The sequence below is a fragment of the Megalobrama amblycephala genome, linkage group LG9, assembly GCF_018812025.1.
Source record: "Megalobrama amblycephala isolate DHTTF-2021 linkage group LG9, ASM1881202v1, whole genome shotgun sequence".
In the NCBI taxonomy this organism is placed as follows: domain Eukaryota; kingdom Metazoa; phylum Chordata; class Actinopteri; order Cypriniformes; family Xenocyprididae; genus Megalobrama; species Megalobrama amblycephala.
The window spans coordinates 4,092,460-4,116,528 of NC_063052.1; the positions used below are offsets into that span (position 1 = coordinate 4,092,460).

Genomic DNA, 24,069 nt, shown 5'->3' on the forward strand with positions numbered 1-24,069 from the left:
AAATAGTTTGTGTGTGTGTGTGCAGAGGTGTGAAAGTACTTTATTACTGTACTTGCTTTGGGGAATTTGCACTTTATTCAAGTGCTGTTGAAATTGAATACAAGGGCGGAAAATTAATTTTTACTCCTTTCATTGTCAATTTGCCTTCTAAATAGCTCATAACTTAAATCTTTACTCATTTTTACACTTTTGCAAATGTTGTGTATTTGTACAGAAGTCAAAGAAACCAATTTTAATACAAGATTTGATTGACTTTTTGTTAGCTAAAACTAAAACCATAAAATTTTCCAAAATACACATTTCATTATTTGAAATAAAATAAACATTAACTGAAATAAAATTTTAAAAAGCATATTTTACTTCATCCAAGGCAGAAATTCTCAATTTTTGTTTAGTTTAAGGTACTAAAAATGATTAAAACTCAAAAAAATAATTTAGTCAAATCTATATAGACATATAAAAATATTAATAATAAAAATTACAAAAACATAAAATTACTAAAACTTTCAGATTCAAATTAAAAACAGAAAATACATATAAAAAATCTAATTCAAAATATTAAAAACTACAGCAGTGATTCTCAACCCAACTAGGGATCCTTAGAAATATTCTGGGGTCCACAGGATGACTAAAAATGATTCAAATAAATATTTTATTAGTAATACAATTAAAGGGTTAGTTCACCCAAAAAATGAAAATTCTGTCATTTATTACTTACCCTCATGTCGTTCCACACCCGTATGACCTTCGTTAATCTTCAGAACACAAATTAAGTGTTCAGATTTAAATCTGTTCATGTGAGTTCAGTGGTTCAATATTAATATTATAAAGCGACAAGAATATTTTTGGAGCGCCAAAAAAATAAATAACGACTTATTTAGTGATGGCCGATTTCAAAACACTGCTTCATGAAGCTTCGGAGCACAAATGAATCAGTGTGTCGAATCATGATTCAGATCGCGTGTCAAACTGCCAACGGCTGAAATCACGTGACTCTGGCGCTCAAACAGCAGATTCGACACACTGATTCAAAACGCTCCGATGCTTCCTGAAGCTGTGTTTTTAAATCGGCCATCACTAAATAAGTCGTTATTTAGTTTTTTTTGGCGCTCCAAAAATATTCTCGTCGCTTTATAATATTAATATTGAACCACTGTACTCACATGAACCGATTTAAATATGTTTTTAGCACCTTTATGAATCTTGAGAGAGGAAGTGTCCATTTCTCCCTGTGTAGGCCTCACACATCGGATTTCAATTTAAATATCCTAATTTGTGTTCGAAGGTCTTACGGGTGTGGAACGACATGAGGGTGAGTAATAAATGACAGAATTGTCATTTTTGGGTGAACTAACCCTTTAATATGAATAATAATCAAATATTATTAAAATGCTAAAAAAAAAAAAGAAGAAAACAGTTATTTTTTCCTCCAAAAAAAAAAAATCTCTCTTTTTTTTTTTTTTTTTTTTTTTTAAATAAAGTGTCATAATTAGCAGAAAATACTGACAGATATAACTTATAGAGGGGCCTTCAAATTGTGTTGGACGGTGGTTGACATTCGAGCCAAAAAGATTGAGAACCACTGCTCTACAGTCACCACGGCATATTTGACCTAATAAAAAGTTTTATTATAACCATAGCGGAAGATAGTTGATTGAGTTGAGTGTAAACGTGTTTCGTAATTCCTTCAAAATAATCTGTATTGTTGACCGAGAGTCGTCCCAATAGAGGACGATTTTTTTTACATCCACACGAGGGCGACAAAGTTGATATCAATAGAACTCTGTATTCGTGTCACTTGTTTTTCGTGTCAGTCTTGCTATTCTGCGAGACAGTGACGGCGACCTAAACCTTATGAATGTTGACTTATCATCGGACATTATATGGAGGTATGAAGACATTAAGCCACATATGCAAGGTTCCTTCATACAAGTCTGATTCTCGGACACCAGCCATTTAAAAAGCACACACACCGAAGGAGGCTTCGAATGGATTGTTTAATGCCGTTTCCATGGAAACAGAATCTGCGCGCCGCGTAATTCGAACGTCATTTTGATTGACGGATGAAACACCGCCCAGGAGACGCGAAGACTCAAGTATTCCCACAGATGTCGGCATCGAAACGGCAACAACAAAGTTGAGAGTGAGAAGACGTAGTTCATGGGCAACAGCAGCACCTGAAGACGCTTCTCCGCTTAAAACCTCGTCATGGATGTGCTGAAATCAGCCAGAAGGGCTTTTATTCGGAGTCCCAGCCTGACCAAACAGTCCTGGAGCTCAGGCAAACACCAAAGTAAGTATTTGTGTCAACAGCGAGACTTGTTTGGGCTGCTTTCACGCGTCACTTGTGTTGTCAATCGGTTAGCATCTGAACTTGTTTGTCAGTAGTGTTAATCTGTTTAGTAATACAGTCAAAAGATGGAGTTTGCCTAGTAGTTATGAATCTTTATTAGTTAGTTTGTGGGTAAAATGTGATTTTTTTTTTTTTTTCTTTCTTTTTTTTTTTTTAGCGGCTCTATAACAGTTAAATATTCTGTGCAAAATTTGTTTAATGAACGACACAGACGCCTTTTTACAGCTGTCGACGATATTCATAACCTTCGTACGAAACTAGGAGTTCTGGGCTATATTAGTGGTTGACTGACTCTCAAAACCTGTTGAGCTACCTATATATAGCTGTAATACCCAAAAACACTGTCTAGATTTTGAGACATGGCTTTGATGGAGCATGTCCCCTAGATTAGCCCTCAGAAACCTATACTTTTATTTGTGCGAGCCACTTTTGAAGCATATTTTGTTTGCAGGGTTGCACAATATCACCACTGTAATAATTCAGTAAGCAAGTACATACTTTCTTAGACCAGGAGGCTGTAATGTGGATCAGTTCATCTCAGAGCAGCTCAATGTCACTCTGTAAAGATCCTGAGATTTTTCTACACCTCATTGACCTGCTGTATAATGATAAAGCACATTCAGAGGCCCACAGTGCAGTCGCTTTGACCTTTATAAATCTTCCAGCCAAAAAAACTGAAACTTCAGTATGTTCATCTTGCTCCTCTTACTCTGTTTAAAGTTTTATTAGGTTACATTCAAAATCATGTGTAATGTTAATCTGTGCGGCTTCATTGTGTGAATAAAACAGAAACATGTTAACCATTAAAGGTGCAATATGTAAGAATTTTGCAGTAAAATATCCAAAAAACACTAGGCCAGTGTTATATATTTTGTTCACTTGAGTACTTACAATATCCCAAATGTTTGCAACTATTTATAGCTTTCTGCAGTGTGTAACAAGTGTCTCATAGCAGCCACAGAGTGAATGCACAGAGTAATGTTATAACATTTTCAACACACTCAAATGTATCTAATATGATAAACAGAGCTGTGTTACCTCATACTCATGACTGGAAAAGGAGATGCTGTGCCGGCGACTGTGGCATAACAAAAGTTCCGCTGCTCGCAGCGTGTGTTTTGCGCAATCGCTCCAGCGGCCTCGTACAGCTCCCACAACACTTGGTCCTGCTCTGCTTCATGCTACAGTAACGTTAATAATCGCATCCATGAACATGACTTCTTCCCGAGTCCTATCCCAATTATTTTCCACCGTCCGTTGAGATGAAGACCACATGTCCCAAGATTCCGCGCTCAAACGTGGCGTCATCAAGCTACGCCTTTGTTTTGAATAGGCTTCTAGCGACCTCTAGTGGACAGAAAATATTTCATATTGCACCTTGAAGGACTGCTTACTCCTTACACTACTGCTCAGATATTTGGGGTCATATTTTTAAAAAGTTTCATGCTCACCAAGGTAGAATTCATTTTATAAAAAAAGAGTAAAATGCTTATATTATGAAATATTATTACAATTTAAATGAACTGTTTTCTATTTGAATTTATTTTAAAATGTCATTTATTCCTGTGATGTCTCATTTACTCCAGTCTTCAGTGTCACATGATCCTTCAGAACTGAATATGCTGATTTGGTTCTTAAGAAACATTTCATATTATTTTCAGTGTTGAAAACAGTTGCGTCATATTTAGTGGAAACCATGATACATTTTTTCAGGATTCTTTGAATAATAGGAAGTTCAAAAGAACAATATTTGAAATAGAAATCATTTGTAACTTTTAAATGTCTTTACTGTCACTTTTGATCAATTCACTGCATCCTTGCTAAATAAAATTATTAATGACCACACACTTTTAAATAGTTATGTACTGTATGTAGGTTGATATTTTTGCTACTTATCAATCACTGAATGTGTTGGTAATTAAATAGAAAAAAAGGTCACAGGTTAAGGTTACAGGTAAAGTACTCAAAAAACTTGTAAAATTGCTAAAAAATGATCCAAAACACTGAGCAATGGTGTGAGTAAACAGTGACTTAGTTGTGTGACGTTGACACTCGAAATGGACATTTGTTTGCACTCAGAATTTTACCTGCAATAAGGTAAAAATAACATTCATTTAATTTATTTAAACAAGACAGTTTTGGTACAGTGGGTTTTTGAGGGTTAATTAACAAGGTACCTTATATGAGAAGTTGCCTGCAATGGTTTTGTGAAATAAACAATGTAAATCCAGCAGTGCGATTTTTGTCAGCATCTGAAATCTTTTTCTTTCTCTTTGGCATCCATCTTGGACTAGTTTACAACTTGTTTGCTAGTATATCCAAGACATTCTAAAGCACGTTTGTTTCAACAAAGACTTCTTCAAAGTTTCAGTGGACAAGCTCGGAGCAAAGCTTTGAAAGCAGGTGAAGTGGGCTGGATTGGTCTTTACAAATTCAACTTTTTTTCCTTTAGTGGGATTAGAAAGTTTGCTGTGCATTTTCATTTCCCCTTTAATTCTGTCTTGACTTCACAAAAGCGGCTCTGTTTGTTGGCAGAGAGCTGCTTATCTTCATGACCTGGAATACAAGAAGTCTGCAAGTACACGGTTATGATTGTGTTTAGTCACAATTCCACCACAGTGAAAAGGCTTAGGCTTTGCCAGAATGGTAAGAAGTTTCCAACATCAGCAAGATACCGCTGTTAATAGGTTGTTCTCTCAACGGCTGAGTGATGGAGAATAAGACACATTTGTGTGTTTAACATTCTTTTGTTGATCTGCTGACCTACTTTTAGCTGCAATACAGACTTCACCTCATTCCCTTCCTTTTTGTGGAATCCAAACAAAGATCTTTTTTTGGTTTTATTTGACTTGTTTGCAGTTGTTCATTTTGCCAGTTGGATTTTGTATGTTCTTTTTTTAAACAAGTGGTTTTAAACTGGTAAGTCACAACCCAAAAATAGGTCACAGATAGGGTCATGGTTAGCAGTGAAAAAAAAAACAGTGGGTCAATGACAAAAAGTTTCTATGCTAAAGAAAAGCAAAAATCTAGTTTGAAGCACATGTCAAGTTTTTAGAACTGTAAACTTTGTATTAAAGGGTTAGTTGACCCAAAAATGAAAATTCTGTCATTAATTACTCACCCTAATGTTGTTCCACACCCGTAAGACCTTCGTTCATCTTCAGAACACAAATTAAGATATTTTTCATAAAATCCGGTGGCTCATTGAGGCCTGCATTAACAGCAAGACCGTTAACACTTTCAATGTCCAGAAGCTACAAAAGACGTATTTAAAACAGTTCATTTGACTTCAGTGGTTCAACCTTAATGTTATGAAGTGACGAGAATACTTTTTGTGTGCCAAAAAAAACAAAAAAGCGACTTTATGACAATATCTATTGATCGGCAATTTCAAAACACTGCTTCATGAAGCTTTACAAATCTTTTGTTTCGAATTACTGATTCGGAGTGCCAAAGTCACGTGATTTCAGTAAACGAGGCTTCGTTACATGATAAGTGTTTCGAAATTTCAATGGTTCACCACTGGGGGGCGTGACTTTGGCAGTTTGATACACGCTCCGAACCACTGATTTGAATCAAAAGATTCATATAAGCTTCGAAGCTTCATGAATATTGTCATAAAGTCATTATTTTGTTTGTTTTTTTTGGCACACAAAAAGTATTCTCGTCGCTTCATAACATTAAGGTTGATCCACTGTAGTCACATGAACTGTTTTAAATACGTCTTTAGTGGCTTTCTGGACATTGCCAGCAAGACAATTAACACTTTCAATGCAGGCCTCTCTGAGCCATTGGATTTTATCAAAAATATCTTAATTTGTTTGTGTTTCGAAGATGAACGAAGGTCTTACGGCTGTGGAATGACACAAGGGTGAGTAATTAATGACAGAAATTTCATTTTTGGGTCAACTAACCCTTTAATGTTAGTAAAAACTTGAATGATTTATTTTTTTATTTTTTTTATTTTTTTGAAAATGGTAATCTAATGTATGGCTGGAACAAATTTTTTTTTTTTTTTTTTCAATTGATTAATCTATCGATTATTTTTCAAATAATCTATTGATTATTTTCTGAGTAGATGATTAATCCTTTGGTTTATTTACCGATAAATAAAAACTGTAACTATCGATGATTGAACTTTTACCTAAAGATATTATTTATCACAAAAGATAAGGTTTATGCGTGTTGGCTTAATTAGGAAAGGTGTTTATTATGGCTGTGTTCACTTACAAGTGTGAATCCTGAAATGTTTTATTCAGTCAGGAGATTAAAGTAGCTTCTTGAATTGATCAAACAGCTGCAGTCACAACCGCATTCTAACTAACCATAGCGGTAACCAAAGCGGCAGTGTCAAACATGGCAGTGTTCATAAAACCGCGAAGTTTTACCACAATTGACAGCGCATAATTAAATAAATGAGTCCAATCGAGCCACAAGTTCATCCATTAGATATTTTAAATAACCAACAACAGTCTTAAATGTTTTGTAACTGGTTGCAGAGAGTACATGTGGAGGATGTTTTAAGATATGAAACTTGCAGGATGTTTTAATGTACAAAGACCTTTTATATGTCAACAAATGTATTTTTTTAATAAACTTGATAAGTTTGTCAGAAAATTAGCCCCCAATGCTAAACACAGATAATCAAATGAAAGTAGCCATATAATCGTACATAGTTAGGATAACAAAATGAATCGTCTTATCAACTTTTAAATGGGAGATTTGGGAACGATTCACCTTCTTATAGTTTATAATTACTTTCCTTCCTCTTGTACTTCTCATTCAGCTATCTCCTATGATCATTTCTCATCAGAGTGATCAGAAATGTCCTTCTTGCGGCTCCAAAGTCATGTGCCTCAACAGAGAAAGTGCATAGCTTGCAGCAAACATGGCTGCATTGTAATGAAGAGAGAGTTTTTATGGTGTTTTATAGTGGTGAGATTTATCGCCCCGTGCCTCTGGATCTTTGGTGTGTCTGTGCCCTGCACATACTAAAAAGAGAGGCAGTCTGACGCAGAGCATAAGGGAAATGTCCAGCAGCAGCTGTTGAGGCTTTTCCAGGCAGTCCATTTGATAAAAGCATTCGATATTCACTTCTCATGTTTCACGAGGAGTTGTGTGTAAAGAGAAGCATGAGTTAAGACTTCTTTTAACTTGCTGTGGATACCTGGAATATTTAAATGTGCTTTTTTTTTTTTTTATTGAGATTTGTTCACAAAGCCATCGTTACCCCATCAAAATTTGTTATGGTCAGTTTAGTTGTTTGCAATTCACACTCAAATAATAAATATGATAAATCTGATATGATAAAATGTTCTCATTAACATGTTCCTATCGCTTGTCATCTGCATTTTACTCTTTAAGAAAGAATGATTTCCTGTTTTTTTTTAAGAATGTTGTTTATATTTCCATTTTGAAAAATAAACAAAGAACATTCTTTCCCCATCTGACCGAGATTGAAATAACTCCCAACCTTACCATGACCTTGAGTCATAAAAATAAAAAATAAACACCATTTTGCTCTGTAATCATATCTGGACTAACAGCCAGTTCAGTTTCTGATTTTGGAGCTAGGAGACAAGCGGTGGTTTGGGTCACTCCACCCTTGGATGTTTCTCCAGGGACATGGTTAAGACAAAGCAGTGCTGCCCCCTGTGATTAAGGACTCTTGGGTGTGTCACTAATCAGTATGTCACTAGGGCTGTATTATTACGCCCTTTTCCATCTCTGTATGTCTATGAATTACCCTGGTTTTATGCTGGGGTTGTAGGGCATCATCAATAATTTCAGTTTGATATGTTATTTTAGGAGCTGTGGGCAAAGTAATGATATAGAAAGATCCTGTTGTCCTTAAATCACTTTAGGAAGCTACAAGTCACTTGTCAGCCTTTCAGTGTCTTTGTAATGATTCGATCAACTTAAATGTGGCTGGTTCTGTTTATATATGAAATGCATTAGAGCTTTACATTTTCCCCTTGTCATGACCTTCTTTAGTCATCTTACACAAGAATTAACAATAACTTTAGACTATGATTCACTCTTTCCTGTGATTGAGATTCCTGTAAGTGTATGATTCCTTGAACGGGTGGCACAGTTGCTTAATGGTTAAATGTTTCGGAGGTCAAGCAGACCAGTGGCTTGTTCAGTCCAAAGTAAAGGAGATACAGGAATTGCCTTTTTCCTTCCTTTTCCTGACTTCATTGTGAATATAATGCTGTTTTATATGTAACATTTAGGTGGATTATACACTTTATTGACCCATCTGGGTCATTATTTGGAACATATTGAAAAATAACAAAACAAGGTGAACTTTGTGTGACTTGAAATCTGACTAAATGAAAAATGTCTTGTCTGTTTTGGCTTGGTGCCTTTGTGTTGTAATTCCTAGAATTTATCTATGGAGCTTTTCTGAATTTTAAATGTCATAGCTCCACTGCCAAAAGCAATCAGGTGAGCCACAGGTAGTGTTACTAGAGCCAAACATGTGTGTCTCAGGTTCTCTGAACAGAAATAATGAGCGTTTATTTGTGCATCTCAGTTAATGGATAGCCGAAACAGCTTAATGTGTTGTAATCAGATTGGGAATTTATGCAGATTGTGAAGGCAGGAGTGTTGGAGGTTCACAGGTGCTCTAATCACATTTGCATTTTATATAGTAACATTTTTTCTTTGCATCAACTGAGTATGGCTCAATGATTTTTTTTTTTTTTTTGTCCAAAGGCCTTAATAATAATAAAAAACAAAGATATGACATCCAAGTAAGGTAGTACAACTTGATCTCATTTATTGAATCCAAAAGGTTGCTACATATAAAGGTATTTTAAAGATTTTGAAGTCTCAAAAGGTCGTTCGGTTTAACCGTCCAAAGGCCAATACAGCCATTTCATTTGTGATAAAAATATTTTAAAATGTAATAAATGTATATATTTTATATTCTGGCATGATTTTTATAACATCATATATCAACATAGTGCAAAATGGTATTAAAATTATGTGTAGAAGCTGTGCTTTATGAGAAAAAATCTGTGTCAGTGACAGGATGTGACATCATTCAGACACCTGCAAAGGACCACATGGTCGTGAAGCAAAGTGACTAACTCTTAACTTTTTGAAAAATTAGTGTTTTCCCTTGCTTATACGCATGTCCCGAAACATCAGGTCATTCGGTACAACCGCTATAAAACATGGAAAATGTTGTAATATTTTAAAAACTTGTACTAAATATAAAATGTTTGATTGTCATTTTGCTAGCTAGCTAGCTAGATATCAGCCTGTTAGCATTTTTTGAAAATATTGTCATTCGGTATAACCAAAAGTGTAATTCGGTAAAACCGACATTTTGGTTAAACCGAATGACCTTTTTGGTGACATTTTGTCCATCTTGTAATAAATGACAAAAGCAGTGTTCATTTATTATAAAAAACACATAATATCATTGTTAACACTTAATAAAACGTATTTTTTGACACTTTTATAAAACATATGTCAATGACCCGTATACAAAACACTAGCTTGAAAGCAAAGCAGCAATGCTGCAATTGCAAAATTACAATTTGTTGTCTAAAAATACCACTGCTAAACTAATGCAATGTATATGTATTTTTATTATTCAGCCTATCCCAATTTTTCCATCCCAGAAGTGTTCAGTAGGGGTTGAAGCTGAGCTTTGTGCAGGCCTTGTCAAGTTCTTACTCATTGTTTTTAGTGAAGATGAGCTTCAGATTCTTCAGAAGAGAAACTGAAAAAGAACTAGCACGATATTAAAGCATTATTGTATCACATTTTACTTCAAGTGTGTAAAATAAATTCAAATTATATTGTAATATATTTAAAAACTGAAAACGATATAACCTAGAATGTTTCACATTCTTTTTGTGAGAAGAAAGCATCCCTACAACTTCTGAAAACGAACAGCAGTGTTTTAATGTAGCATTACATAAAGTGTCAGTTTAACGTCAGGGTTTAGGATTTCAGGTAGGCCTACATTAGGTTGTTTTAACAACAGAAATTGAATAATTAAATGTAAAAATAAAACACTGTTTAGTCTTCACTGTATGAATTAAATATATACACTGATTCTTATTAAAGCTACAAAAGTTATTCAAGAGCAGTGAGTGATTGTTTTTGTCATGTTTATTAGGCTTCTGTCACTTTAAGAGCTCCACAGGTCAAATATATTGTTACACATGTGCTATCTTTCTCAACTGTTTAACTATGCCAGAAACACCGGTTCACCGGTTCTTTTCATTAATAGCAGCTGCTCCAGAACTTTGATTGTCTTTGTCTGTTTTCAGTCAGCCCTGGAAATAAAGCTGTACAGAGGCATCCAAAATGTTTTTTTGGCCTGGAATATTTGAGTCTCTAGAACAAAGGTTGAATCCAACAAATATTTATTCATGCACCATTTGTTTTTCTTTTAATATTTCATAACTGTTCATGACCTCTGCAGCGCAAGTCTCGTGTGCATGTGGGTTAAACTCGTCTTTAACTCGCATGTGTAAATGTTTTTGTAGATATTTAGCGTTGTCTCATAAATTCTTCACTCTGTTCATATTTTCTCTCCTTCATGTAGAGCTCCCTGAGAATTGGACTGACACAAGAGAGACTCTTCTCGAGGGAATGACCTTTAACCTCCGGCATCTGGGGATGACTCTGGTGGACCAACCCAAAGGCGAGGAGATCTCAGCTGCTGCTGTTAAGAGGATCGTGGCCACAGTGAGTTCTGTCATTTGTCTTATAACTTGGATATGAAAATATAAGAATATCTAAAGACCATAATATCATTGAGATAGCCTAGCAACCACATAGCAACACCCTGACATTCACCCTAGCAACCGCATAACAACACATTAAAACGCTCAAATGTTAGCAAGGCCCTGGCTCATAGCCTATAAACCACATAGCAACTCCCTGGAAATGAGCCAGAATACCCTAGCAACTGCATAACATCAAGCTAAAAATACTCAAACACCTTAGCAACCCCATAGCCCCCATATTAATCATACAGAACATCCTAGAATCAAGAATCAAGTTCTTCACAGACAAGCGTCACTATAAAACGAACAAGCAGCAATATAAAAATGTTTTGTTTGTTCATTTGTTAGGCCAAAGCCAGCGGGAAGAAACTGCCTAAAGTGGCCCTGAAAGTGTCTCCTCAGGGAATCATCTTGTGCGACAGTGTGTCTAACCAGCTGATCGAGAACATTTCCATATACAGGTGAACTCTACACACCTCAACACAACTACTTCTTTCACGTTCAACTGCCTGTTAAACATTCACTTGCTGTGCCACTGAACCACATTATACTATGAAAGGAAAAGTCTCTGCACACTTCCTCTTCTCAGAAGTGAGTGCGTCTGACCTACAGTGGAGATGATTTATCCTGCCATCCAGTGTTTTACCATACACACACGCTCACCTCCGGGTTTCTCACTAGGGACATGTGAAATACAGCATACTGCAGGAGACCAGCAGTAGTCCCCATAAATCTCATCTTCACAGTTGAATGTGCTTTGGCTGAGCCTACTTTCCACACACACACACACACACAGTCTTGTCAATTCAATTCAAAAGTCTGGTAACACTTTCGTTTAGGGTCCAGTTCTCAGTATAAAGTAGTTGCTTATTAGCATGCATATTACTAGGATATTGGATGTTTATTAGTACTTATAAAGCACATATTCATGCCTTATCTTGCATAACCATATTCTATATCCCTTAATCCTACCCAATACCTAAACATAACAGCTACTTTACTAACTATTAATAAGTAGTATTTAGGAGTTTGAGGCAAAAGTCGTAGTTAATAGTGAGAATTAGACCCTAAAGTGTGACACAAATTCTTTATTGGCTTTATTGCTGATTTGGTGCTCAATTATTAAATGGTACTCAATTGTTAATAATGGTTCTTTTGATGTTGTTTTTGCTGCTTAATACGATTGTGGAAACTATGATAAATGTGTTTTTTTTTTTTTTTTGATGAATAATAGAAAGTTCAAAAGAACAGCATTTATTTGAAATGGAAAACTCTTCACTGCCACTTTTGATCAATTTAATGTCTTTATTGAATAAAAGTTTCTTTTTTGTTTTTTTTTTTAAGTCTTAATTGGCTCCAACATTTGAATGGTAGTGTATCATGGTTTCCACAAAAATATTAATCACCAAAAACATTGATAATAATAAGGGATGTTTCTTGAGCAGCAAATCAGCATATTAGAATGATTTCTGAAGAATCATGTGACACTAAAGACTGGAATAATGATGCTGAAAATTGAGCTTTGCCATCACAAGAATAAATTACATTATAAAATATATTAAAATAGAAATAAGTTGTTTTAATTTGAAATAATATTTCACAATATTACTGTTTTTACTGTATTTTTCATCAACAAAATGCAGCCTTGGTGAGCATAAGAGACTTCCTTTAAAAACATTAAAAAAACGTAATTATTCCAAACTTTTGACCGGTAGTGTGTATATAATAAATAATTGATACAGAATTCATGTAACAAGTTTACTTTAATTAATGAACTGAATAATTAGAATTCAACATGATCTCTCTTCCCATATTTGTTTAAAGAAAAGCAGCAGCTGTCAGTTCTTCAGTGTATAACAGTAGTACAAAAAACAGTCCTTGAAGTTCCAGCACAGTCTGCCTCTGTTCATATCCCTGCAAAACATCACTATTTTTATTTACTCAAACCTGACCGCAAGTCCTTAATTCTGGTCTGTTTTGTGACCCTTTCTCCCAGGATATCATACTGCACAGCTGACAAGATGCATGACAAAGTATTTGCTTTCATCTCCCAGAACCAACAGAATGAGACGCTCGAGTGCCACGCATTCCTCTGTGCCAAACGGAAAATGGTGAGTGTTTGATGCTTTCCTTATGAAAGCTGTGAATCTTCCATCACCACAAAGACTTCTGACTGGAACAAAAGCAGTCAAACAAAGCATGAAGAAGGAGGACAGTTATTCAGAATAGCTGACTAGATCACTTTCTGTCTGTTGAAGTACACAGCATAGCACAACAATCCAAAAACATCTCAGCATGCCTGTTCAGGCTAGATGCCTTTTATATTCTTCAATATAATGTATACTTTAAAATGTATAATATTATGAATATAGTATAAAATCTATTACCTTTTCTATCGTATTTATTCATTTGTTTTATTTATTCATTTATTTGGTTCCAAATAGGCTTATTGTGTGCTTGTGGGTTTAATTTGGTGGTTGATGTGGTAGAAATTTACCAAATAAATTCAAGGCAGGCCACTCAATAGTAAAAATTAAAGAATTTATTTGTCTGAAATCACGATTCAGATTTGAGGGTCTCAGAAAACAGAGTATTCGGTAAAATCATACATATTCACTTATTGAACAAAGACTTTCAAAGTTGATTGGATAAGCAAATGATAAGGCCTCTACTTTCTTTTATCATATTTGTACACTTTCTGGTTCATCTTCATCCACATCGGTCTTGCTCATCATCCCATAATATGTCTACCTGATGTATGGAAATATTTTTTTATTTGGAAACATTTTATATGACTCTAGACTCTTCCCAGCCCTACTGACCTTGACTACAGAAAGAGGCATTATTCACTAGTTGTTTCTCACAGCATTTGCACGAGAGTGACAAAAAAGGACATACAAGTGGGCAATATTTCAGAGTCTTCTACCAAGAGTGTGATGGAAGGAGGGGGCCTGTGCTCGGTAGTTATCTCGAGCCTTGCATTTGAGGGTCTCAGATAACTTGCATCTCCATACTTATCAGTTAAAATCTAACCCTTACATGTATGTCATAACCTCTGTTGGACAGCGACCTGCTTGAAACCTTCAGTTCTGTTAAAGTAAACAGTTAAACCGTTTTTTAAACTTTAAACAGTTAAAGTACTCTAGAAGCAATTACTTTGTCCTCCTTCTCTAATCCTTCTGTCAAAAGCATCATTTATTGAGTAACAATAAAGGTAGAGTGTCTGTTTTCAATACATACAATAAAAATATTGATTTACACAAACATGTATATTTGCCAAAAACAAAATAAAATGTATCTTTCATGATTAAAAGTAATGTAAAGAGAATTTCTGTAACAAAATGAATCATGTATATGCAGTAGTATTGATTGAATACACGTAGGAAAATAATATTTCTCTTACATGTTTGAGAACCACTGTTCACTGACATTGAAACACCTTAAAAAGATACATATGTTCTTTTTGTATCTGTCCAGATACTATATCCTCCTCCTTTCAGTCTGATTGACTGTTGTCCTGTTGTGTTCCCTCAGGCCCAGGCGGTCTCGCTCACGGTGGCTCAGGCCTTCAGAGTGGCCTTCGAGTTTTGGGAGGTTGCCAAAGAAGGTACAGAGTGTCATATCTCTCCTCAAAACAATGTGGAGGTCATGTAGAATCATATGCCACAAGTGGAAAACAATTTGTCACTTTGTTTCGAAGAATTTGCTCTCCTGATAGGGTCTTTGAGGGTATTGTTGCTGTTGTGATTGATAATGACAGTCAGACCATTGCTCTGTTGCCCTTTCTTGTTATAGAAAAGATGGACACACAGAAAATGAGGCAGTTTTGTTTTGTATTTGGAAAACAGGAGCCAGTTAATGCAAGAAAGTTAAAGGGTTAGTTCACCCAAAAATGAAAATTATCCCATGATTTACTCACCATCAATATATATAAATACACACATAATATACACAATACATTTAAAAAAATATAATATTTAAATATATCTCTGATTGTATTCATCTGAAAGAAAATAGTCATATACACCTAGGATGGCTTGAGGGTGAGTAAATCATGGGATTTGGGTGAACTATCCCTCTAATTCCAATAAACTTTGTACTTCTCACATAATTTTAGAAACATTGTTTGGCAAGAATGCAAAGAACTTGGAGTGCTCAATGAAAGCACCAAGAAAAGTAATTTATTTGTTTGAATTTATATGAACTTATTAGTGCTGTCAATTGATTGAAAAAAAAAAACAAAAAAACAACTCGATTAATCACATTTCTTCTGTGATTAATTGCGATTAATCGCAATTAAAAACACTTGAGTTTTTATGTTTATAAAATATTTTATAATGTAATAATTCTACAGTTAATCTCCAAATAAAAAAAAAAAACCTTAAGAAACAACATGAAGACAGTATATTTTAAATACTTGTTTAATGGCATCTGTTTATGAATGAAGGCCAGTATCACTGATCGTAATACAGCTACTGATGTCTTGATGAAATTGATTTTTTTCCCCCAATTTTAAACATGAATTATAGCCATACAACATTAGTGTTATTGAAAGCTATATATATATATATATATATTCAGTGGTGTGCGGTGGTGTTTTAAAATGAGGAGGCAAAGTTAACATTACATAAAAATATAGACCAAATACAATTCTATTTTGTTATTTTTACACTATGTAATGTTCTATTTATTAAAACCAAGTATAAATTTAATCAAGTTAGTGTTTTTACTCATTTTTACATTTATTCCAAAATGATAACTAAAGGCAGTAACAATTTAAACTATATATATATATATATATATATATATATATATATATATATATATATATATATATATATATATATATATATATATATATATATATATATATATATATATATATATATATATATATATATATATTATTATTAACTAATATTCAGTTTTTCTTTTTAATAGTCAGTTTATTTTCAGCAGACATCAAGTTTGTACACACTGGTCAGTGGTCACAGACATGAAGATGTACCTTTAATTTCACCACGCTGATCACTCACTAAAAAAACCTAGTCATCATGTTTTCAGGCCATTTCGAGTTTGTTTTTACATGACACAAAGCAGTTATATGTAAGTAGTGACAGTTGTTTACTTACTTTTTAATTAGTCTTCCCATTAACGCCATCACTGTCTTCATTCAGGCCGATTCGACGAGAACGGGCACAAACAAGAGGCAGGATTTATCGCACGAACCAATCATAACCGATCATATCCAATCATAGCGCAGTTGTGGCATTCCCTCCTCTCACATGACTTTCCCCCATTCATTCTCATTTACCCCCCACTAAACCCACCGCACTCTTAGGGGGCTCTGCTTTTTTTCTATGAGCTGAAGGGAGGCATGAGACGCGGATGCCCCACTGTAACTTCACCTGCGGGTGTCACTGTTTGACAGTGTTTCTTTAGGAAAACTAGTGACTTTTACACTTTTTAATGTCAAATTTTGTAACACTTACGTTGGTTTTTTTTTTTGTAATATCGATTATTTTCTCAGTTACCTTTGTTCTTTCATTATCTTCAATGACTTTGTCACTTTAAGAGTGCTGCTGCTGCACATGACGCAGATCTCACACGCATCCCACTTTCTCACAGCTCTTTGCTTTCGTTTAAGACTTTATTTAACTCATTCAATGCTGCTCTAATGAGGAAACTCGACAAAACGGATATTTTTGGCATTATTGTGTGTGTTATTGTTTGTTCAAGCGTGACAGAGAACTCGATACTGGCTTGCGTCTTTCTGTGCGTCGTGTGTGTGACGGGACATTCACAGAAAGTGCATTCCCTTTTGGCGTGCTTAAATGGTTTAAAAGCATTTGCTTGAATAAGAGCGTGATCATATATTGTAATGCTAGCCAAAGGATGACAAAAAACGGATGTTGCGTTAATATTTTTAATGCGTTAAACCGGAAAATAATTAATTGCATGTGTTAACGCGTTAACATTCACACAGCACTAGAACTTCTTTTATTTGTTAAAGCATGATTATTAATGATGTTCTGTTGCTCTGCTTTCAGAGAGAGAGCATCGTGTGAAATGGGATTCAGCTGGAGAGACGTCCAACAGTTCACAGTCAGAGAGATCGGTCAGCCTGACCAGCCTGAAAGGAGGAGGTACTGACTCCTTAAACTCTCTCTACCTCCTCTTCTACTCTATTATTTTACACTTCAATTTTAAAGGGCTGTTTTGTTTTTTTAGCTGCAGCTACAGAGAACCTGTTGGACATCAGTGAATACTCATCAGCTGTGGAAATTGTGGACAACTCCACTGAACCCAACAACAACACCACCACCACCCTATGGGTAAGATCTTGTCCGCTTATGAACATGTTTTTTCTCTCAAATGAGTCTCACAGGGAGGATTCCACATGAGTGACTGCTGACCATTATCTTTACTTGTCATCTTAAATTTCAACTACCATTTTGCTCCTCTTTTCAGGAGATGGATGATGGTCTGGAAGAGGCATTTTCAAGGTATGAGGCCCCCAGAGCTGTTCTTATCTCCTCTCTCAAGCTTCTGTCTCATCTGAATTTCTTTTCTATCTCTCTTCAGTGAGGGATAGGGAGGACAAATCCTTGAAGTGAGCTGCATGTAAAAGCATGCTGATAACCTCTCGCACATCAAAACAATCTCCAACTGCAATCTTCTTCTTGAAGATTGCTGGAACCATTTGAAATGTTTCTTTTAGTTTGCTCCACATAACTTCTTGGCCTTTGATTAATCATCCAGAGCAATTGAGCAAAAGGATTTTTCCCATACTGAGATCTCATGAGACACATTTTATTTGTTTATTCTCCACGGAACCAAGCTAAAGGTTTACTTGTCAGTAGTTTGGCAGGATATAATTCTCCCTGCAAATGTAGAGTTGGCCTTCAGTGATTTGTTTGTGATGGTATAGAGATGACAAACCTGACCTGAATATTTGTGCTTTATGAGTACAAATGCTTTCATTCTATTTGATTAAATCCACCAGACAGGCTGAACATGGAATGCTTGCAAATGTTTCTTCAACAAGCTTATATATATTTCATGTCTACTTTTGTCAGACTTATAAAGGTAGGAATGTATAATTGAGACTTTATATAAATAACAAAATACATTAATGTATATACTAAATGTCTATAATAATAATAATAATAATAATAACAATAATAATAATAATAATAATAATAATAATAAATTATGTTTGTAGAACTGATCACATGAATTAGAATTAGAAAAATTGAGACAATGTAAATAAAATAAATGTATAATATGCATGTTAATAATAATAATGATGATGATACTAGTATTACTACTACTACTACTACTACTACTACTACTACTACTACTACTACTACTACTACTACTACTACTACTAATAATAATAATAATAATGTAATAATAATAATAATAATAATAATAAATTAATTTATAACTAGTATCATTATTTTAATTTATTATTATTATTTTATTATATACACATGCATGTATTATATACACATTAACTTTATTTACATGTCCCTATTAATATTAATAATAATAATAATTAGGGACATGTAAATAAAGTTAATGTGTATATAATACATGCATGTGTGTATATAATAATAAATAATAATAATAATAATAATAATAATAATATAATAATAAAAATAATAAATTCATGTATTATTATTTATTAACAACAACCACCAACAACAACAACAACAACAATAATAATAATAATAATAATAATAATAACCATGTAAATAAAATAAATGTATATAATGTGTATATAATAATAATAATAATAATAATAATAATAATAATAATAATAATAATAATAATAATAATAATAATAATAATAATAATAACAATAATAAATATACATTTATTTTATTTACATGGTTATTATTATTATTATTATTATTATTATTATTATTATTAACCATGTAAATAAAATAAATGTATAAAATGTGTATATAATAATAATAATAATAAATATACATTTATTTTATTTACATGGTTATTATTATTATTATTATTATTATTATTATTATTATTGTAGAACTGGGCACATGAATTTGAATGAGAAAAATAGGAACTGTAAATGAAGTAAATTTATATAATGTATGTAAAATCAATCAATAATAATAATAATATTAATAATAATAATAATTTTAGTGGTAGTAGTAACTTTGGCATTTATTTATTACTTATTTAGTAATTTATTACTTAGTATTTCTTTAAATCTTGCATCAGAGGTACCATGTGTTGACTGAAGGAAATATTAATCAGTTCAATTGAAGATGTGAGATTCCTTATTGAGTAGCATCAAAGTCCCTTTAAGATTTATTGTTCTTCTATAGTCTTTGATAGCATCATCTTCAGGGTTGAAGTAGCTAATACTGTATTTGGCCTCTCGTGTCTTCTGAAAGATTAATATCAAGATTAATCAAATTCAGCTAAAATGGCTGATTGATGCATTGCCACCTTCATCAGAACAGAATTGTATTTTTTTTTTAAAGGGAACAGAGAAACGTCCTGCAGCTCTCAAGCCCTTGATTGTTGTACTCTCTCTTTGTTCCTAGCTGCAGTTTGGATAGCTATGAGTACTCTCCAGGTAACAAGTCCAGGTCTAGTCCTGTACCAAATGTCCACCCAGCCATATCCAAATCTCTGTCTGTCAGTCTGTAACATCATTCCCCTATCCTGTTGTCTTCCAGAACCCTGCCAGCTTTCACTGATCAACCCAACCAAATTAGCATCCTGGCCTGGTACTGACCCAACAGGCAGATCTAATTGTGAATTTGACGGCAGGGTTCTGCAATGATCCATTTTTAAATGCAATTTGCAGTACAGATTTTTTTTGTTTTGTTCAATATTATATGGCTTGTTTCCTTCAATATCCCATCATCCTCAGCCTAGCCAGTTTATATGTTATCTGTTTGTTTTTATCCCTGAACATAGCACTATATTAGTGTAATGTGATTACATTGATGTGTATTGCATGGCTTCTAACCTTATAAATGAAACCATAGCAGTTGTTAGCCTAGTAAATAACATAGTTATCAACCAAACGTGGCTTTTCATGAAACCCTTAGGCACATATGGGCAATTCCAGCATTATGGATGTGACTAAATCGGGTTTCTTTTTTTTTCCCTTTTTTTTTTTTTCATGGTAAGGTTGACATTTGCATGGAATTGCCCATATGTTAATCAATCCTGCTGATATACTGTACATTTGCATCACTGTTTAGTTTTAGGTTTTTCAGTTTGCATTCTTCTGTCTCTTTTCCCATAGACTCGCTGAGTCTCGTACTAACCCCCAGGTCCTGGACATTGGGGTGATGCCTCAGGACTGGAACTCTGAGACCGAATGGGACAAGACCAATGGAAACGCACCAAACGCCTCTGAGCACAGATAGGTATGTGGGAGAAAGAAGATCCAGGAAACTCGGGCAGGAGTTTGCATTCAGTTGAAATGGTGGCGCACTGGTCCTCCTTATCCGATCATCTGGTCCATCACACCAAAGCAATAGCAGATGAGTCTATTTTTGAAAAAAAAAAAAAAAAAAGCGATATCCTACCTGAGTTTACATGCTTTATTTTTAATCGAATTGTATACAGAATAATGTATGTAGATACCAGAGTCAGTATTGTTATCATGTATGAAAAAAATGTGTATCATATGAAATATAACATTCTGCATATTCAGGTGCACTGTAGAATTACTTTAAGGTCTAGCTCTGTAGTTTGCTGCTTTGAAATTAATTTATCACCATAATGCTCTTTATTAATGCAAACAGAGATAATCAGCGTTAAATTCACAGTACAGCTTGTCTTTAGCGTCTTTTGAGGCCTTTAAAGTCATATTCCAGTATTTCCATGTGTAAATATATATTTTTTATTTAATCAGGATTGTATGATTGATATAACACCCCAAGGGGCCATATTTCTCTAAAAAATCTAATAAAAGTGTTAAAATTATATGAGAATTTATGCCATTTAATGTTTATCATTTGTCTTGTATTTCATTATTTCATTCTCATTATTATTATTATTATTATTATTATTATTATACATTTAATATCTGATTATCTAGTACATCTTTCAATATTATATTATATTATATTATATTATATTATATTATATTATATTATATTATATATATTATATTATATTATATTATATTATATTATATTATATTATATTATATTATATTATATTATATTATATTATATTATCAATCTTCCAAACTGTTTTGTTCTATGCAGTAGATGCAGGAGGATATCCCAATGTCCCTTATATTATATTAAATGTGTATATATATATATATATATATATATATATATATATATATATATATATATATATATATATATATATATATATATATATATATATATATATATATATATATATATATATATATATATATATATATATAATTTTTACCGTTTTTAGTCACCAGAAGAGGGCAGCATTGCCTTCTAAATTTCTCTTGTTTTTCATCTCCCTTTTAGTCCTTTGTGTGTTTTTGTGCATTAGGTGGATTTCTTTCACATTTTCTATATTCATCCCAGATGGCACATAATTCACTTGACACATGTGGAGCACCTGCAGCAGAGTCTGTTTGAAATGCCACAGGAGAGATGTGCCATCTTTAGTTTACTGAAACACAAAATCGGCATGAGAAATCCCTGTAATCCTAAAGTATGACAGTTATTATGGCCGTAGATGGCAATATATTGGATAGAGGTTTTACAAAAACCTCAGACCTGTAAATCATATCCCAAGAAAATATTACTGAGAGCTCATTGTGTATCAATTCAATATATATTTTATATAAAAATGCCATTTCCTGTAAATTCACATGCGATTTAGTTTGTCATCTCGGATAGTTCGACTAACATAACCTTTTTGCTCCTATATAAATGGAAAGAGATTTATTTTCTTGTACCTTTTGCTTCAGCTTATAGAATCGAACCCAACCTGTTTACTTGCCTGTGGTTGTGTGTATATGATGCATACATGTGTGGAGTCAGGTGTACATGTGGGTTGAAGCGTGTGACGCAAAGTGCTCCAGAGAACCCTTGACGCACACGTACGCACACACTCCAACAGAAACGTGTTTAAAAAACGTGTGGGAGGCTCAGAGCTTCAGAAAGCCGGATCGCCTCTTGTTGTTCTCCCCTCACGCATGCTGTATTCTCTCCCCTGAGGACTTTCCCCTCAAACTTCATTTGCATTCTTTCTGTTACGTACCCTCAAAATTATGTGAAATGTTAATTTTGAGTCATATATAATGCAATTCTCTCTTTCTCTCTTGTATATGTGTGTGTGTGTGTAAAATATATATATATATATATATATATATATATATATATATATATATATATATATATATATATATATATATATATAATGTGTGTATGTGTGTGAATTGTGGGTGAAATGCCATCGATTTTTACCAAGGTCTCTAGTTCAGAACGGATGAAGCTTACGCTTTACAGCCAGTAAAAATAGATTAAACCAAAAGGGCAAAAAGTCCAGACGCACAGGCATCTGTATTCACAGGGCCGCTGTCTGTGAATGGCTGATGGGATTTTGCTTACACTCTAAACACACCAAGGTTGAACAAGATGGATGGGTTTGATCACAGAGAGTCGGTTGAGAATGTGCGGCCCATTACTTTTTACTTTATTTTTTACCTATAGAAGCCTTCTTCTATAATTCACTGCTCAGTTGCTCAGTAATTTCGATCTAACTGCCATCCTTTATGTACATTTGACCCAGATGAATTGCTCTGGTCTGAAAGGTTCCTCCTGAAAGTCTTTAATTTACACCGTATGGATCCTTATGGATATTTCTCTCCATTCAGCTGGTTTTCTGTACTGTAGCTGGGGTGCATGACAAATTTATTTCAATTACCATAAAACATTTTTAAACTCTCAGTGAAGTGTTATTACTTCATTAGTCAGTGATGTCTTAAATACAGCTTGTCAACTCTTTTTTTTTTTTTTTTTTTTTTTTTTTTTCTTTAACTGAAGAAACAGTTTGGAGGAAGTCCATAATTAAACAATCAAGATTTGATTGTTAACTTGGGGATAATACAATGGATACACCCTTCAAAATGAAGACGAAAAAGTATTCGGGCACTTTGTGGATGTGAAACGTTAATGTGTGCAGTATGTTCACAGTTAATGTGATAAACTACACCTGTGATTACTCTGACACCTGTGAGAACTTGAGGAGAACTGACTTTATACATGGGCTATATTCGAAGTTGCATACTTCCCTACTATATATAGTAGACGAAAAACAGTATGTGACAAAATAAGTATTTCTGAATTCACGGTACTCGTGCTGCGTCTCAATTCACCTACTTAAACTATGCCCTAAAAGTATGTACTCTTTTTGTGAAGAAAAAGTACATACTTTTGAATGTGTAGCAAGAGAGAGTAAGCTAAAACCCCTAAACCCTAACCCGCTCTCAATACTTTTACTTCAATAAAAGGTTAGATTTTTGCAATTTTTTTTTTTTTTTTGGATTGCAAGATCAAAAAATTAAACAATTCAGATTTATTTTTTACTGCTATCTTTGATCATATTTACCAAGTGTGCCAATAATTCTGACCATGACTGTATATACAAACCCCAAACATCATCAGATGTTCAAAAAATTCCAAAAAGTAGACAAAGAGAACCCAATCAAACAAATGAGACAAAAACATATACTTTGTCAATTATCTAATGAGAAAAATGATCCAGTGGTACATATCTGTGAGTGGCAAAAGTATGTGAACTCTTGCATCTAGTGTGGCAACTAAACGTTTCCAGTAACTGCTGATCAGTCCTGCACAACAGCTTGAAGGAACTTTAGTCCACTCCTCAGTACAGAACAGCTTCAACTCGGGGATGTTGGTGGGTTTCCTCACATGAACTGTTTGCTTCAAATCTTTCCAC

The 24,069-nt window shown here is 33.9% G+C and overlaps 1 protein-coding gene across 4 annotated transcripts; it reads left to right on the forward strand.

Annotated features, from left to right (window-relative positions):
- The first annotated feature begins 1,827 nt into the window (after positions 1 to 1,827).
- On the forward strand, positions 1,828 to 21,090 carry ldlrap1a (low density lipoprotein receptor adaptor protein 1a). Of its 4 annotated transcripts, none has more exons than XM_048201243.1 (10): positions 1,828 to 2,293; positions 10,926 to 11,068; positions 11,458 to 11,570; positions 13,106 to 13,220; positions 14,644 to 14,716; positions 17,160 to 17,255; positions 17,341 to 17,444; positions 17,581 to 17,615; positions 19,692 to 19,723; positions 19,827 to 20,396. In XM_048201243.1, the coding sequence occupies exons 1-10, from the start codon at positions 2,209 to 2,211 to the stop codon at positions 19,931 to 19,933; spliced, it is 903 nt and encodes a 300-aa protein (XP_048057200.1). In that variant the 5' UTR covers positions 1,828 to 2,208; the 3' UTR covers positions 19,934 to 20,396. The 4 variants fall into 4 exon arrangements, with proteins under 4 accessions (XP_048057200.1, XP_048057202.1, XP_048057203.1 ...); XM_048201245.1 differs by lacking the exon at positions 19,827 to 20,396 and adding an exon at positions 20,405 to 21,090 and having other exon boundaries at positions 1,833 to 2,293; XM_048201246.1 differs by lacking the exons at positions 19,692 to 19,723; positions 19,827 to 20,396 and adding an exon at positions 17,695 to 18,457 and having other exon boundaries at positions 1,836 to 2,293.
- The last annotated feature ends 2,979 nt before the right edge of the window (positions 21,091 to 24,069 follow it).

What these genes read in the sequence shown, in the direction of transcription:
- ldlrap1a (XM_048201243.1), top strand. Translation starts at nt 2,209, where the DNA reads ATGGATGTGCTGAAATCAGCCAGAAGGGCTTTTATTCGGAGTCCCAGC. An exon ending in TTAAGAGGATCGTGGCCACA is followed by an intron (nt 11,069 to 11,457) that starts GTGAGTTCTGTC and finishes TTCATTTGTTAG; the next exon opens with GCCAAAGCCAGCGGGAAGAA. An exon ending in GAGAACATTTCCATATACAG is followed by an intron (nt 11,571 to 13,105) that starts GTGAACTCTACA and finishes CCTTTCTCCCAG; the next exon opens with GATATCATACTGCACAGCTG.